General features: G+C 36.9%; 1 protein-coding gene across 2 annotated transcripts in view; it reads right to left on the reverse strand.

Annotated features, from left to right (window-relative positions):
• Nucleotides 1-18,729, reverse strand: part of MAN2A1 (mannosidase alpha class 2A member 1) — a 125,044-nt gene that overhangs the window by 28,592 nt on the left and 77,723 nt on the right. For both annotated transcript variants that reach the window (XM_033086584.2, XM_033086583.2), the window contains 4 exons: nucleotides 10,132-10,297; nucleotides 8,106-8,336; nucleotides 7,900-8,022; nucleotides 1,872-1,986 (listed from right to left, as the gene is read on the reverse strand). In XM_033086584.2, the coding sequence (XP_032942475.1) occupies nucleotides 1,872-1,986; nucleotides 7,900-8,022; nucleotides 8,106-8,336; nucleotides 10,132-10,297 (635 nt within the window). The remainder of the gene's footprint in view (nucleotides 1-1,871; nucleotides 1,987-7,899; nucleotides 8,023-8,105; nucleotides 8,337-10,131; nucleotides 10,298-18,729) is intronic.

The raw sequence follows: 18,729 nt of genomic DNA on the forward strand, positions 1-18,729 counted from the left end.
CAAAAACCACAAACAAACAAAAAAATCAAACAGATGAAGGAATACCATTTTTGAAACCTAAAAGAAAGAAGGAAAGGAGCAAGCAAGACTTTCTAAGTACAGTAATTTCACGAATACAAGCCGCACTGACTATAAGCTGCATCTCTGGGTGTTGTTCTTTGTTCTTTGTCCATAAATAAGCCGCACCCAATTATAAGCCGCTCTGTCATCCGCAGTGAGGACCCGCGTGCAACAAAGTTGCCAAATAGTAACAGAATCGTGGCATGGCGGGGGGTTTACTGGCTCAGCTAAGGCTGTGCAGGCTCGGCCCGCTCGGGGCTGCTGACAGGGCCAGGGGGCCCAGCTCGGTGGGGCCGCTCGGCGGGGCCGCTCGGGGCCGGCCACCGCTGCCACAGGGCTCGCTCGCCTTGGCCTGGCGCTGCCCCGTGGTGGCAGGCAGGGACAGAGCCCGCCGGCACCTGCAGCGGCGGTGGTGGACAGGGATGGAGCCCACTGGTACCCGTGGCGGCGGTCGGGGACGGAGCCTGCCTGCTCCTGCTGCGGCAGGCAGGGGCAGGAGCCCTCCGCTTACCCCACGGGCCATGGGGATGGCAGCACAGGGCCCCCCGTCTCTCCCCCGGGCTGCGGGAGAGGAGGGAAGGAGGGAGCTCCCCTGCCTCTCCCCCAGCCCCCCCGTGCTGCCTGCAGGGAGCCAGCTCCACCCGCAGCGCAACAGAATAGCAATTTGTAAAATTGCGAAATGCAGGCTTTTACTGGCAGGTTGCTCGACTCGGCACCTCGGTTTCCACTTCTGGGCTTGGAAATGTCAGAAAATTATTCACATATTAGCCACTCCTGAGTGTTAGCCGCATTTCTGGTGTGGGAGCAAAATTTTAGTTAAAATGCTGCGGCTTGTATTCGTGAAATTACTGTAATTATAACTTCCTTGTTTCTTTTTTTTTTTGGTAAGTTGGTTAGGAAAAATAATTAAATATAATAAATAGGATTTTAAAAATCATGATGACAATTTAGACTCCTACAGTAAAGTTGGCACTAAAAAACATGTAAGTTTCTTCAACTGAAAACATTAATCAGTGCTTCCTTATTTCAGAATCATTCCAGTAAATATAAATAATGAATAAATGAAAACATATGTTCCATAATTACAGAAAGACACACTTAAGCATGTTGACTCAAGCTTCCCTTTGAAAATAATTGTATGAAATTGCACCATGATTTCCTTCTTCTTTTATATTTTTCAGTGGTCAATTCAATCAAGTTTGGAAGGGTAGAGAGTTTCCAAAATTCGAAACAAACAACTGAAAGCCTTACTGAAGAAAATAAAGGAAAACTGGTATCATATTATGTGCTAAGTGCCAAAAAGTTGAGGTTTGGTGCTGGTGCCTCTCAACAGACACAGACTATTCTGTCATGGGCTCTCCCAAGCCCAAGTAGATAAAGGACATACAAAGGGAGGTCATAAATAACTAAAGCCTGAAGCCATGAAGTAAACTAGACTTTTCTATTAAGGCCATTGATATATATTTTTCTTCCACCAGAAAATGTGAACCTATGAAAGAAACTATGTTTTTACATGATTTTCAAGGTATTTCTGGGGCTTTTTTCTGATTTTCAAAATGTACAGTTAGTTACAGAATTTAGATGAGTCAGTAAAGTCTGGAGAGGTATCTCCAATCAATCTGTTGAGTTTAAGCACACCAGCTTAATGACTAGCATGATACTCAGAGGAGTCACAGAGCACTGGAGCCAATACAACTTCAACTATGAACTCTAGCACAGAAGTGCATTTAAACATCAAAAAGGCAGGTAGGATCCAAGACCATAGTGATGTAAAGTAACTGCCGAGAGAGACAGAATTTCACAGCTCTTACCCTGGACTTTATACAACCGCATGGAATGTGTCACATGATGAAAAAAACAAACAACTTCCGAAAAAATCTTTCCATGAGTAACTCTTATGGTAGGTGGGTCTGTAAAAATATAAGGCTATAAAAAGAAAGCAGAAAGTCAGAGTGAGTATTTTGGAAGTTTTGCATAAATGTAGTGTCAATTAATTCAATTATTTAATAAATATTAAAACTGTATTTTTAAAACCATTCTAGATCTACAACACTGGAGATTAAAAAATTACTCCTAATCTGAAATTCAGCAACTTCTCTTCGAGTCTTACTGTTTCTTTAGCTAAAATTGGGTTGTCTCATTACATATCTCACAAGTATTCTATGAGGATTAATGGGTACAAGGTCTACAGACAAGCACATGAATGCACTGATACTGCATCTGGATTGAGCTCTTTTGCTAGCAAAATTATAACTGCTAACCATAATTACTGTAATTTCAACATTTGGGGCAGGCAGTTTAACTACCTCTGTCAGTGGTACACACTGCATAAGGAAAGCCTCCCCCACTCTGCCATGTAGATCAGTTTGCATATCCTTTTAAAGTAGAAGAGAAAGCTTTTTCTTCATCAGAAGCAGTTGCCAGTGCAGCTCTCTGGAATGCAGGGTAGGGCTGGGCATCATCATGAAACGTCAACAAGGACAGTGACTTACTACTCATGGTTCCCACAGACTAGGACAAATTTTGCATATTCACAGTCAAACCAAAGAGATGAAGAAAATTATTTTTCCATGTAGTCACAGTATTTAGAGTCTTGGCTAGGCAAACAATGACTTTTTTTTAAAAAAAGCAATTGATCCCACACTAAACTGTGCGCATCAGATGGAAATAAATGAATGGCTGCAAAGGTAAAAATGAATTTAATTTGAGAGTGTACAAGCCGAAAATGAAAGTACAATACAATGCAATTAATTAAATAGAGAAACAGCTATAAATAAATACTTTAAAAAACCCCATCTCTCTGAAAAACACATTTTCCAGAGGGATCTATGCAGAAAACTCTCAGAGGGTGACTGTCTTACTTCTGTGTGTAGCAAGGCCACAAGGACAGTGCATGTCTTTCAGACACCAAAGATCAAATTTATCTTGAGGGAGGAGATCAAGCTTACATACATAGAGACAAAACACACTAGAGAAGAATAGGTACAGGTAAATATCCAATATTCTTTGAGCATGTAACTGCATGTACACTTACAGGGAAAATTTCAAGAACATTGTATTAAAGAAAAAACAGAAACAGACTTTCAAGGGCAAAACCCCCACCTTTTCTATTTACATACTTATCCTCAGAGCTTCAGAATACTATTTAATAAAAGCTTTGCTAGAGCTACAAGAGGAAACTCTACAGTTATCAACTACAGCAATATTTTCTACAGGAGTTTGGAAGAGAAATTTACAGTTACTTATACTTTGATAAGATTGTTTGGTTTAGGGAGAGAATGATTTTTTTCTACTGAGAATCTTATCCAGTTAATCAATACAAAACTTCCTAATAGTGTTTTGGACTTCTGGATAGTCTGCATGCAAAAATATTGAAATACTTCCATAGGATCTCATCTTGTCAATAAGACAGACAAATGCTATCTGTTATGCTAAATCCATTTTCTAGGTGAGAAATATAGAAGGAATATGGTATTCAGGGGGTACATAAGACAGATCAGCTAAGACACTGAGATAAAAGAAATGTGAAGACCAGATCTTAGGTTAGTACCCCTTATTTCCATGAGAAACTGACAATATCCATAACTGTAGACTAAATTTTCCCCTTCTAGCAGAAAAGATTGATAATTGCTTTTCTGTCACAAATAGACAGAGAAGACAAATCTGTGACTACATGGCTTCCAGAAGCTAAAAATCTCACAGAGGAGGAACTGGATGACCGACCAAATGGTGGAATAATCAATCCCTTCAAAATCCTCCGTGCAGGGTAGTGCAACATGATGATATTCAGGCTAGTAAAGACAGACTGAAACAGCACCTAAAGGAACTCTGAGAAAATGAACTGAGAAAACCTGAGGTCTTCAGGACAAGCCAGTGACTTGTGACCTAGGAAAATGTCACTCATACAGACAGTAGACTGCCAAAGTATTCTGTTATAAAAATAACACAGATCTGTAGTTTGTAAGAGTATTTCTTCCTGGCCTGTCACTGGAGCTAGCTGGCAAAATGGAGAGATGCTGGATGTGTGACACAGGAATATAAAAGGTTGTGTACTTATTAGAAAAAAATTACCTGAAGGAATTAAAAAAAACCAACAAAAAAACCCCAAAAATACCCCCACCAAACAAACAAACAGTAAAACCCCACAAACATTTTGAGGAACTCTTTTCCATTGAGTGTTTTAGTACAAAACATGAGTGTGACAACAGGTATCAAAATACACAGAAAGTTGAAATGAGATTGATATATCAGCTCTCAGATTCTGGGATTTGCCACAAATACTGAGTTCACACACCTGAGCTTCCAGGCTGCACATGTAGCCAGATCAGCTCTTCTTCTGAAGATCAAGGTAACCGCACAGACTGTTCTGAGCTAAACAGAAAGATGAGCGGCTGGAAAAGGAACTGTTATTTTACAAATATTGCCTGAAACTAAGCAATTTTTAAAAAAATAATAATACATAGTTTTACTAGAACATGCATTGATTTTGCAAGCCTCCAATTCAGTCACAGTGCTGGAAAAGGCACAAAACTGGAAGGTGGCTTACAAAGGCAGATGCTATTACATGGTTTTGGGGATCAGACATGTTTTTTCAGATAGAAAGATATGATGTATACTCAAGCTCTCAAGAATGACTGGTGTCCCCTGATTGTTGGGCAAGCAGGAAAAAATAAGTAAAATATGGCAGTGATAGAACAAGGGAGCCTTCTAATCCAAATTTAGTGCTTAGAAAAGTACTAATCCTAGAACTTGATTTGTTTATAGTTACCAGGATAAATACCAGGAGTTCAGAACCTATATAGAGATAATTGACAAGGTTTTCTTCATCAAAAACATTTCAACACATCCAACTTTTAAGCAGGAAAACATCTTTATGCATTGAATACGTAGTTATTCTAGTATCATTGTAAAGATCCTTGGTGAGAATAATAGGTATTTGCAATTCTGATTTGACGAAGTCCTTGTCTCAATTCAGTGTAAAGTCTGCTTTGTAAATAATCATGGACTATAGGACCTTCCAGCATGAAGTAAGCTGTGATTACTCACACCTTGAATTGGAATAAAAATATTCTGGTTTCATCTGGTTAATATGAAGACTCCACTTTCCAAAGAGTTAAAATAAATAGCTGCTGTAATATCTGTTCCCCTCACCTCCAGTGGAATGAATTCCATTGTACAAGATCCAGCACTCTGGTGAGGAAGCTTTTGTTGAGCCCGGAAATCAGTATTTTTCAGAAACCAGACCAAAGCACTATGGGTCAAAGGGTTCAGAAATCAACTTTCTGTACTCCTATTCAAGAGAAATAAGACAAACTTCCTTTGGAAAGATAGAGGGCAGAAGGCCTGGGAAGAAACTAGCTAGGAATTTTAAGGGAGAATATTTGGAACAAAATAATACTTCGTGGACACCTAGGGTATATCACAATGCTTAACATCAAAATAGGTGCCAAAGAGTGGAAATAACTGGAGATATACCATCACCAAAATATTTACTGGCTTGTATAGAAAATGGTATGGTATATTGCAGCCTGGAGGCATGAAGCACAGGCAATAAGCTTTTCCCCTGGTAGACAAGTAAAGCACTCCTAACCATTTTCGTGCGGCCAGGAAACTTCTGGTAGTGCAGGAGAGACCCCCTGCCTCCCCCCACAGGCAGGGGGGCCAGCAGGAGGGGCCCCCCCGTCTCTCCCCCGGGCTGCTCTGCCTAAAGGAGGGAGCTCCCCTACCTTCCCCACCCCCCGCGCTGCCAGCAGGGAGCCTGGCTGGCTCCACCGGCAGCGCAACAGAGTAACCAATTTGTAACAATCAGGTAAAGCTGGGTTTTACTGGCAGGTTGCTCGACTCGGTGCCTCGGTTTGCACTTCCGGGGTTGTAAATGTCAAAAACTTATTCCCATATTAGCCGCTCCTGAGTGTAAGCCGCATTTCCGGTGTGGGAGCAAAATTTTAGTCAAAACGGTGTGGCTTGTAATCGTAAAATTACTGTACTCTTTGCAAATTTTGTTGCAATACATAAAGGAGGTAAAAAAAAAAAATAGCAAAATACCTAGCCAAAAATCAGGAAGACTGCCTGCTATCTATCTTATTGCCAATTCACACAAGGACTTAAAAAGTTAGTCAATACATATCACACTAAGAACCTTGAACAGATGGCATTTCTTTTAGGACAGAAAGCATTAGCTCAAACTGGTTTAGAAGCTACTACAGAATTACACTATTATTTCCAGTGTTTAATTAGTGTTATTTAATTAGTGTTATTAAAATGCAAGCCAAATGACCTTACGGTGAAGTATAATATTAATGAAGCAGAATTTTCAGAAGTATAGCAATTTCATTTTTATTGTAAAAATGTTACAAAAGTTGAGCAGCACCCTTTTAACGTTAACTTGAAATGTATTTTAATTTCATTTTTCTTTTCTAATTGTGCTTGCAGACATGTCACAGACTTTTTCTGTTTAAACCATACCATTTTGCTACCTCAATTTGTCCAGTTTATTTTCATAAAGCAGATTACTTAAATGTACAGTTAAAATTACATAACTGCTAGATTTAGTGACTATTTTTATATGGAAAAGATGAATTAGAATATGAAATTAAATTATTGAAAGTGTGACCACACAGCCAGTGAAAGGTAAAAATTAAAAATCTTAAGTCATATTGTTTAAGTATTCACAGATAAAAACACAATAAAATGATGAAATATGAAATGGCATATAAAATGAAGGATAAGGGAACTCTTATGAACAACTCTGAAGTAAGCAACTATTGAACTAAATATACTAAATAGTTCAAAACTGTCAACTCACAGACCCCGAAAGGTGTGCTTCTAGGAAATACTGCTATAAGTAAAGGAAACTGTTCTGTCCCTTTCAGACTGATTAACATTCAGACTGATTTACATACATAAAAGGGGGAAACAGAAAAAGAAAAAATAAAAAGAAAGGAAAAAGAAAGTCAAATACCTTTCCCTCCTGCCAAAAAGTAGAATGATTACTCTTGCATATTTCCTAAAATGGTCAGCATAGAACTCATAGTTTGCCTTATGTATGTTCACAAGAGAAATTCAGAAATATGCTACCAACTAGCTAGCTTCATAAGTGCTCATTATTTTATCTTTTGCCTTCTGAAATATCACCATTCGAGTTCCAAAAGGGAAGTAGTAGACTCCGTGTGGTAATTAATTCACTGTAAGAATGCTGCTATTTCCCAATTTCCAATTTGAAAACTAATAGGGAGGAGTATGCTGTGGGTCTCCAATAATTACACAGCTAAAAATAACAGACACAGATAACACAGAGATACACAGATAACCCTAGAGAACTAAATCAGAACAGTTTCTTCCTACGATGTCTTTATATTCACCAATTAGGACTCAGTATCTTAATTAGTATACTAAACTAAATATGCTGATATCAGCTTAAAAAGCTCTGAACCAGAAGCAACAAATTCACAATTAAAAAAAAATCAGAAAAGTGAAGATAGAGAAATGAATCAGCATGTCTTATACATTTTCACCATAGAAAGCAAAAATGAGCTTATTTTATTGCTAATGAATGGTCACATCTTACTGAATTTCTTTCAGGGATCGCATCTGAAGTTTTTTATGGAATCGAAAATATTCCCTAGGTATCCCTAGGTTTCAAATTTCTATTGTGTTTTTACTCTGATGTAGGGTTAGGAAGTATGAACTTCAGCCAATTGTTTCAATAGCCCACGTCATTATGTGTAGCCACACAGCTTTTTTTTTCAGTTTTGGGCACAACGAGCTTTTCCAATCTGTATTTGCCAAGCATTTCAAGTAACTTTAAGATTACAATCTCTTTGTAAACAGAAGGTTTACCTTGGCATCTCCATCTGGTAAGAAGAGATAAGCCCCACTTTTATCTCGGTTACTGGTAGTTCCATACCAAGCGAACTCCATCTTCATTTGATGATTTTTACCATCTTCTTTGGTATTTATTTTCTAAAAGGACAAACATTCATGTCATGCTTCCATAAAGCATCATAAAAAAAGAAAACAGTGTTTTGAAATAAGGTATAACATACCTCCAGTAATCCAGACATTCCAGAAAACCACAGTTTCATGTATGCATTTTCTAAGATGATATTATCCACAGCATGCTGCATCTCTTTTATCTTGAAAACTCTATCTGTGTTCTCCTGTCTGCTATTCCTTACATATATGCTGTAGTCAGCTAAAACTGCTTCTGAACTCTGATCCTCCAAAAGCTGGTAAACTCCAATCCCAAGAGGTGGTAGATGTGCCACAAAAGAGATCTATTGGGAGCAAATAAATAACCATTACTAAAAACAGTAAAATAAAAAAATCCTTGAATTTATATTCAGACTAATTCTTTTTGCTTGAATAATTTTAGGATGGCTGAGTTTTCCCATAGTTCATAAATAAATATGAAGAATTAAGAAACAAAAAAACATCTCCATCACTTATTTACTTAGCATCAAGATTACCACTATATTAATGCAATATTAATTTTGGGTCTTGTTAAGAATGCTAGCTGTCATATACAGTTCTGAGTATATTTGCTTTTCATTGAAGATGCATGTGTACTGAATCAAGTACATGGATCTACTTATCACTTCATTTTGAAATTTAAATTTAAAAATGCATGAATTAAAATAACTAAGTATAAACAAGTGTCTCATTTTCAGTCTCTGTTTTTTCTAGGAGTTATAATCTGCATAGAAAAGTAATATATAAGGTACACCTCCAAAGCAATTAGTTTAGAATTTGAAAAGTCCAGAAAAGCAATTTCATTTCCTCTTCTTCAGGCAATAAAAGTACTAATTATTATGCTGGTATTGGCTGGGATAAACTCAACTTTCCTCATAGTAGCAGTTTTGGTGCTTGGTTTCTGCATTAACCACATTGATAATACAGGGATGCTTCAGCCATGGCTGAGCTAGGCTTATGGAGCATCAGGGGCCCTTCTGCTGCTCCATCATGGAGGAGGCTGGGGGTGCACCAGGAGTTGGGAGGGGACACACCCCAGCTGAATAAAGAGATATTCCTGACTATGTGACATGATGTTCGGTGATAAAACTTATGAGAAGAAAAAGGGAATGTTTGGAGTAATGAAATTTGTATTCCCAAGTCACTATTCCATGTGATGGAGCCGTGCTCTGCTGGGGATGGCTGAGCACCTGCCCAAATTTGGGACACAGTGAATGAATTCTTTGTTTTGCTTTGTTTGTGTGCACAGCTTCAGCTATACCCATGAGCTTTCTCACCATTACTCATCCAACTTTTTCTCCCACCCCACTGAGACACTGAGTGAGCAGGTGTGTGGGGCTGAGCTGCTTTGCTCATAATAATTATCCCTTTGGAACACAAGTGAGAGACAATTATTGAATAAACTTCACAGAAATATTATCCTGAACTAAGTTCCATGCAAAAAGGAATCAAAACATAACCCTGAAAGCAATACAGTATTACTATTCCAGTAATTCATTAAAAATTTAATGAAATAAATTTCTGGTGTGTTCCATGATCATTGAGGACAATTTTCTATAATGGTGCACAACTCAAAAATTCTCAGAAGTGTCAAACAAAAAACGGGAGGTGGGCTTGACAATATCTGCCCTGCTCGAGTATTTGGAAGGGAAGAGGACATCTGAATGTAAATGCTTAAGCCATTGCATGTACACCTTCCAGCTGGAGTGCTTGAGAACATACAGACTTGTATGACTATGTGTACAGATTGGTACTAGAAGGAAGAAGTAGTTTAATTGAGGAAAAGAGGGGAAAAGACACACATCCAGTATTTTGCAGTCATGCAGCTGAAACCAATCCTTTAAATGTAGTAAATTAAATCACAAAAGTTTAATAGCTTTAAGAAGCATTAATTCTAAACACATGTATGTTGAGTTCTAAGGGGTTTTTTTGATGTTTTGTTTTGATTTTTTTTTAAACTTAAAATGACTGAATTAATAGTATTGCCTACAGAGCATAGAATTGCCAATATATGAAGTACTCGCTCCATTTTCTTCAACTATGAAGCTACAGTATCAGTAAAAAAACATATTTTAATGCTTTTTACTTAAAGTAGGGTACCTGATAAGCTTCATGTGATACTGTAGTTGCTCCATCCCAAACAGCATTTATCTGGACAGCAACAGGCTTTCCCAAAGGAGACAATAATTTAACTCTAGGTGAATTCACATTGACTGAAACCACTGAAATTCGCTCTTGCTCCGTAGGATTAAATATCAAAAGGTATCTGAAAAAAACATATTTACAAATTATCATTTAGCAAACAAGTTTCCTCCTTCAGGTTTAATTTTACTGACATAAATTTCACAGAGGATTAACGCATTAGAACAACAGGTACATACCATAACAAATAAATATACAAAACATAACCAAGAAACAATGGATATTTAATACAATTATTTGCAGATCTTCTTTTCTTAATGCAATTATTTCTCCAAGAAATTTTGAAAATTCCTTACAAAAAATGTATTTGTTTCCCATTATAACTGCTAAAGAATTGCTATTAACAGTTGCAAGCACAATCAAGATACTTAAGGGCATTTAAAATGCATTTTTAGGCTGAAAAACCAAATTCTCACCCACTATTGCCTTTTTTTAAAGCAGCTTAGAAAAAATGAGTGAAGAAATTTGGCTCTACATATATGCATTCAGTAAAGGAACTAGTTCCTCTCTCCTATAAGGGAAAGTACAAAATTATTTGAATGATAATTTAGTATTATTCACTATGGCAACTGTTTGCATAGTTTCTTTATAGATATATATGGAACAACTATTTTTTTCCAGAGTCTTATGCCTTTTCTTCCATTTGAACACAGATTATGGTATTAACCAAAATAATCAGTCCTGAGCTGAACAGACCGACTTTATTAGCCCATATTTTTTTTTTATTAATACAGTTTCATGTATTGTATGGTATAGAAAAACAGAACTATACTAGAACATTTGTGAATTGTACAACTGTAGGGCTATCATACTTCATGACTTTCCACTGACAAGTTCAAACAATGCACTATTTACAACTGTTTCCTGAAGTTTCCCTCATGTCACCTTTTAAAAGAAGTCTTTTACAATAAAAACTGCTCTTGCCAAAACTTCTGATATCTTCTTAACTATATACAGCAGAACAAAAACTCTGTCTTCAACCTCCTTAGCACTCCCTACTGTAAAGCAGTTCACGTCTTCATGGGATCTGATCTTTCATCAGTTTCCATGTGATCCATTTTTCACTTATCAAATCACTCTTTCTGCATTTTTTCTAAGTATATTCATCCTTGTTCTCTGCTCCGTGTTTTCTATGCAGATTCTTCAGGGTTTTTTCCATGATTTTATTTCTTTTGCTTTCACATCTTAAACCTCAAATTCAATTACCTGCTTCACAGACCAAACCACTTCACCTAGAACTGTCTTCATCCACACAACCTACAAATCTCATTCAGCATCCTGATCAGGCCACCATTTCACCCTGTTTTTTTTCAGTGGCTTCATTTGTCTGTCTGCATCAAACCTGCCTAGTGAAATTCCCAGCACTGCTTACCCTATTACCTCACAATCAGTAGGAAATGAAAGGTGAACTCCAACTTCTCATTAGTTGAATATACAAAATCAGAGGCTTTATTAGCTTTTTATATCAAGAAACTTTGAACCACTTGCCATATATCAAATGAGCTTTCCATAAAAAATATTTGCCTTTTAAATCCCTAAATTTCTGCCCTGAAGTATTGTTTAAATAATGATTTCTAAGGATACCAATGATTTTCAATGGGTATTTGTGATGACAACCAAAAATGCTTTTGGATGCTCTATTTTGCCCTGTTTCGTGCTGGAGACTCCTAGATTACTAGACAATATAATAGTTAATCATATTCTGGGTCAGCTTTCAGAGTCTTAAAGAACTTGTGCAAGACTTTCTGAAAACCTCCCCTAGACTTCTGCTTATCTGGAACTGTCTTCTTTCAGAGTAAGATTTTAATTTAAATGTTTTGGTTAATCTTAATAGGTATTTTTGTTGGTTTGTTGTTTTAGTTCTTTTTAAAAATAACATCAGTGGAAACAAAACCTAGCTAAACCAACCCTGCTCTAGTCTTGACTCATTACAAATTAGGAAAAGAAAAGAAATTATATCAAACTTTTTTAACAACTCCTCATGTACTGTGAAAAAAAAAGAGTGTTAAGAACCCTGTCAGAAACAATACAGATTAAGAGATGATTGAACACCAAAGGTCAAAATAAATCCTCATTCTCATCCATCAGCAGAACACCACACCTTTTTTTCTTTATTCTTCTTAGACAATTGAATTCCTCAATTCTTATCCTTCCAAGTAAAAGGAGACCTTATGCATATAATAATTTTTCAGTAATGCTACACATCCTCATTAAATTTAAATTATCTGTCAAGCAAAGAACATATTAGTGCAGAAAATATTTCCAGGAAATTCACTCACCTTCCCATAGGTACAAACATATTTCACAGCTTTAATTAGTTGTATGAAAAATTTACCAATAAAAAAAGACCTTAGGAAGTGTAGCAATATTATTATATTTCATCAGGCTACTATAGTTTTATTTGTGTTTGGATTAAACAAATTTATTGTATCAAAATATATACATGGTTTAACATCTTGAATCAATGTATTTTAAGCTCATTATGTGTGGGTAGAGTAATAACATGTCATGACTATAAGCTAACAATGACAGGGCAGATTTTCAGCACTTGAAATGCAGACATTTTGACTAGATACTAATATTTTGTTTTGACAAATTATTTCAGGACTGTAGTAGTTATGCAAAGTAAGACATAATTCTTGTGCATATACAAAAACTACTGACAAACGTAATTAAATCACATTATTTCTGAAGTACCATTCAACTCCCACCCTTGATAATATCCCACTATAAAAATTTTATTTGACTTTATTTGAAAATAAAGAGCTACACCTCACTCAGCTGTAGAATTGCAAAGAACTTCACACAGAAAGCTTACAAAGTGTAAACTGTACAAAAAAGTGTACAATTGCTTAATGCAATGTGGTTGCATTACACACAGGAGCAGCTTGATAATATTTAAAGGTTTTCCAGTTCTTATTTTAAGACAAAAAGATGAATATTACTGTCTTTCAGAAGAAGAAAGCATTTTATTTTTGTTATTCAGGTCACTGGTCTTTGGCAACACCACCAATAAAACTATTAAAGTTTACATCTTTCACTCAGTTAAAGAGTGAAGAGTTTTAATGGTTATTGATAAAATTAATATGAAAAATCTTATCTGAAATATTTTACTTTGGAGGTACCATCATGACCAAGAGTCAGTCATAATTTATTTAATTTATTGAAGAAATCTAAGAATCCTAAAACTATGTTAAAATAAACTGCATTGATACAAAAACCATGACTAAACCACTCACACGGAGACTACATATTTCACCTCTGCACTTAGAAGCAGGAGTTAACTGCTCCCAGCCCATCAAAAATTGAGAAGTTACTGCAGATTTGAATTCTTAATCCTAATTTGGATACATCACAAATATTTTCAATTTAAGACAAGCAAATTCAGACACTTTTGGAAAGATACACCTTGAATTCTTTTATCCCATACTTTTTTGGGTCTCTGAAACTAAACAGGTGTGTTTTAGCCGTACAAGCATGACCATTTTCCCTAGATATTATTTTATTAATAACATTAATAAACCCTATTAAATGTACACATATAATCATCAAATAATATTTTGATCAGTCTTTCCTGTAGTACAAGATTTAACTTGTTGTGGAACATTTTCAGCAAGAGCTGGAACATGCCCCTCCCACCCTGTCCCCCGCTTCTTATTTCAAATACTTTCATTATAGAGTTAAGAGAACATGTAAACTGCTGTAGCTTTACATACAGGCAAAAATATTAATAAAGATTATTGAGATCTCTAACAGCTTTAATCTCTGCCTCTTAAAACAAGATTGTTTCTTAAACAAAAGACAATCAATATTTCAAAAGATCACTGTTTTCTGTTTCTCTAATGTGCATAAACATATGGGCATATATATTGCTACACACATTTACTGATAACACCTGTATAACACCTGCAACACAATTGTTATTTCACGAATACAAGCCCCACCATTTTGACTAAAATTTGGCTCCCACACCGGAAATGTGGCTAATACTCCGGAGCGGCTAATATGTGAATAATTTTCTGACATTTCCACCTCCAGAAGTGGAAACCGAGGTGCCGAGTCAAGCGACTTGCCAGTAAAAGCTGGCATTTCGCGATTGTTACAAATTGTTACTCTGTTGCGTCACGGGTGGAGCTGCTCCGTGCAGGCAGCACAGGGGGTGGGGGAAGGTAGGCCAGCTCCCTCCTGCTTAGCCTGGCAGCTCGGGGGAAGTAGAGTCTCTCTCCTGCTTGGCCCCGTGGCTTGGGGGCCTCCTGTCCCTGCGTGCCGCTGCCACAGGAGCAGGCAGGTTACATCCCCGCATCCCATCGCCTCCGCGGGTGCCGGCGGGCTCTGTTTCCCCCCTGCCACCCAGCAGCAGTGCTGGGCCAGGGTGAGCGAGCCCAGCGGTGGCGGCGGCTGGCCCCGAGTGGCCCCGCCGAGCGGCAGCACCAAGCTGGGCCACCTAGCCCTGTCGGCAGCCCCGAGCCCTCATGGCCCGAGCCGAGCCAGTAAAACCCACCCTGCTGCGGTTCTGTTACTATTTGGCAATTTTGTTGCACGCGGGTCCTCGCTGCGAACACAGAGCGGCTTATACTCAGGTGCGGCTTATTTATGGACAAAAAACAAAATATTTGCCAACACCCGGTGATGCGGCTTATACTCAGTGCGGCTTGTATTTGTGAATTTACTGTACTTCCTTTTGAAGTTAATTCATCCTTGTTTTACAAAGGATGCATTCAACTAATGTGAGAAACCAAAAGTTACTAGTAAATATCAGACTATCATCAGTGATAAAGGCTTATCCAAAAATCACCTCTTTAAGGCACTTGGGTTCATATTTGAAGACAGCAGTGTTCATTGTTCAGCAGTGTAACTTTATTCAAATACATCTGGAGAACCAATTCCTTGAGGAACTTTAGCTCACACTGACCAATTTTACTAAAATTTCGCCAGTAAACCTTCTGAGATGGATTGGAGCATTTCCCATTTTAAATGGTTTCATCAGAGTCAGTTCTCTGGACCCATAAGCACAATTTTAATGTGAAGTTACACGAACAAGACTTTCAAAGCTGATTAACTTCTTTCACTCTTCTTCTATAAAGGGAAAGATGAAAACCACCTAAGTGTTGGGAAAAAAAATAAAAAAATGCAACAAGTACACCCTAAACTAAGAAAAGATAAAGCCATGTACCTAAATTACACTAATCAGTGATTTAGTGATTTTCCACTGAAGAACAAAAGAGAACAAACACATGCATGTGCATTCTGAAAACTCCAAGAGATGAGTAATGAAAACAGATTAAAATGCTTTATATGTTTTAGAGAAAATTAATTGAAGTAACTACATATGTTAAAAGTCACCAGATAGGCTGGTGGGTTAGAAACCACAATTCAGCTAGAAATGTATTCTGAGTTCTTGACTGTTGATGGACTTTGACAGACTAGGACTTAAAACTGTAAACAAAACTGAAATTCTCTTTAAAAAATGATCTCACTGCATAATAGAATCAAAACTGCTTCTTTAAATTGCAAGAAAAAATTGCTTTAAAAGATGGGAGAGGAGTCAGTAGCTAGTAATGTTTACTTACTGAGCACTGATTTATATGAAGTAGAAACAAACTAGGGGTTAATATTTAAACTGCATAAAGCACCATTTGCCATTGTAGCTTCCAAAAATACCATTAAAAAATCAAAACTACAAGATTTCTGATATATTCTGGAATTTCAACAAAAATCCCTGCCAAAAGACCAAGAAAACCAGAATCCTAAGAAACTGCCATGAATTGCCATTACCTAGGTTCATGTCTTTGGGGATGGAGGTACGTGGAAGGAAAAGAATCAAGACCATCTAATTAAACCAGGCATTTATCTTTTTGTTGTGCAAATACATGTGCAAACCTCCCCTGAAGAAAAGACTTCTGTGATTCTTGCCCAAGACTGAAGCCTAAGAAAACATCTAGATATTTCTTTTCCTCTATTTTTTTTAAATAGAAAATAAAAACCATAAGTAACTTAAGCACAAAAATTTACTCAGTTGTTATTTAAAAAGCTCTCTCCTTGCTCTAGAGGAACATGGGGAAAACACAGAGTAAGACCTGACCATAACAATTCCCTTTTCCTTAAGAAAGAAAACTTACTCAAATTGGTAGGTAAAAAAAAGAGTTACTTGGCTGTTTTCAAAACTCTAAGGGTCCCCCATGTAAGGGTCAAGGCCTCCTCAGTCAAAAGTAGGCATAACACAACATCTTAAGTACAAGTCCCATCAACTATTTTGTATGCTTTTCTGATATGAATTACTAAAGATGACTTATAAAATACAATTATAGAGCCTATAAAATTGTTCTGAAAATAAATGCCATCTATACAATCTTCAGGACATTATCTGTTCATAATGCTCTTCTGGTTATGCAGAAATTAGACATTTTCCAATACCTCAACCCGTGTTCTGTTCTTTGTTTGTGACACACTCCTTGGCAGCAGATCAATGCTTTTTTCCTACAGCTCTTCTATCCATTACTAAATTGAGCTTCAGAAGCTGTGCGTTTCACAGCATTGCAAGACATTTTTCACTTCCATTCAAAATTCATTTTGTAAGAAATTTAGGCAACACAGAAACTTTTGGACAAAGTTATTCAAACCCTCATACATTAGAAGCTTGTGACCAATGTCCTCCACTTTCTGAAGGTATTTGAGTCTGATTCATGCTCATTTCAGAGAAAATTTGACTCTGCAGGTAGTTTAAACTATCCTTATTTCCTCCTCTGTGAAATGAATATTTATTTCTCAAATCTAAAATATTCTCATGATTTCACACAAATTTTACTTCTATCATATGTTATTGTACATACTGGACTCTATCTCTCTGTGTACCTTGAACTATTATCAGTGACACGTGATCCACAACCATCTTTCAACAGTTGCAAACTCTACTAAAAAAAAAAAAAAAACAAGGAAACAGGAAGTGTGAAAATCAATTTGTCAATTAATTTTGACATAAACCCCTAAGGAATCTTGGAACAGATATGCATGGGTACTCTTGTCCAATAATGCAAAAATATTTATTCTTAATAATATGAATAGTTCATATTTCAAAAGGCAACAAAATCAACAATACCCATTAGATGCATCAAAACTCTTTGTGGGTTTTTTTTCCAGAAGGGAAAATACACTTACAATGTTAAATTATGCCAACTAATTCACTGAAATTTGATATTATGGATTTAGGATATTTCTTTTAGAAACAGAATTTCTGGGGAATGAGGAGAGGGAGAGGTGTGGAGAGGCAAAGGGAAAATGCAGGATTTTCCAATATGAGGAAATTTCTTGACACTTTGCATTCCAACAGAGAACAGGTCTGTTGCTACCAATCTTCACAGTTAGTACTAGAAGTTACTGCACTGCTCAATACTCCTAAGCACATCTGAAACCCACTTACCTACTGTAATAATAATTTTTAAATCACCAAAAAAAGACCTCCACAACCCCTTCGAACATCACTCTGCAAGTGCATAAAATGGTTAAAATACCTAGCACTCAATCTTTCATCAAAAGTGATATGAAAGCACTCCAGCTTTTACAGCAGATTTGCCAAGAGACAAAATAACGTGTCAGAGGAAAAAACTTTTTGTCCTGAATAGAGCATCCACTTTTCCTGTACAACAAACAGAACGTAAAATTGCTGTGCTTGTGAACAACAACTCTAAGCAAAGATGTTCTCAGGGTAACCGATCCTTACATAAACATCAGGCAGCCTTTAGGATCACACTTTTCTCTTTTATTCCACCTGGTCAAACAGAAGGCTATGCACAAAACAGACTGTTCTATAACCTTTGGTCATCTTAGGGACTACATAATACCCTATTTCACTATGACTTCCAGGAGTAATCTGAAGAGAGAAAGGAAAATCTCAATATTAACAAACTCCCATCCGTGAACTAGGAGGTTGCTGTAGCTTGCCCTCTTAAACAAAAAGAGAAATCAGTAGGGTAAATTTGAAAAACAATCTGCAATCACTATTCTTGAAAAAGTCCAAATCTGATGATATTTTTCTGCAGTTCAAGCACCTATTTTTCTAATATAAAATTAAATTTTTAATTATTTTAAACATTTCTTCCAATTATGTCTTCCTATTTCCACTGCATGCATAGACTGTTTGCAACATACCTGTATGCATTTGTAGATTTATCTTCCTTATTATCAGCCTTTTCAAGCCAAACAGATGATGTTCTTTGAACATCTCCTTGGTTGCCTTCTTTGACTTAGTGCTCTTGTTTTCCTATTAACCCTTTCTAACACCTCACTCCAAATTTGATGAAGAGTGATGAAGCTTTCATCACTCTTGAGTACACCACACTATTCCAGCTGCATTTCACATTTCCACTTAAATCATCCAAGAATAAAACTGCCTTTGACACCATACAAGTAACTCTCAATTTCATCTTCTGTGACACCTAATCTTCTACTGCTTCACTAATGTTCAGTCAGTCAGTCCACATATTATTTTTCCACGTTATG

This window comes from Catharus ustulatus (genome assembly GCF_009819885.2).
Source record: "Catharus ustulatus isolate bCatUst1 chromosome Z unlocalized genomic scaffold, bCatUst1.pri.v2 scaffold_29_arrow_ctg1, whole genome shotgun sequence".
In the NCBI taxonomy this organism is placed as follows: Eukaryota; Metazoa; Chordata; class Aves; order Passeriformes; family Turdidae; genus Catharus; species Catharus ustulatus.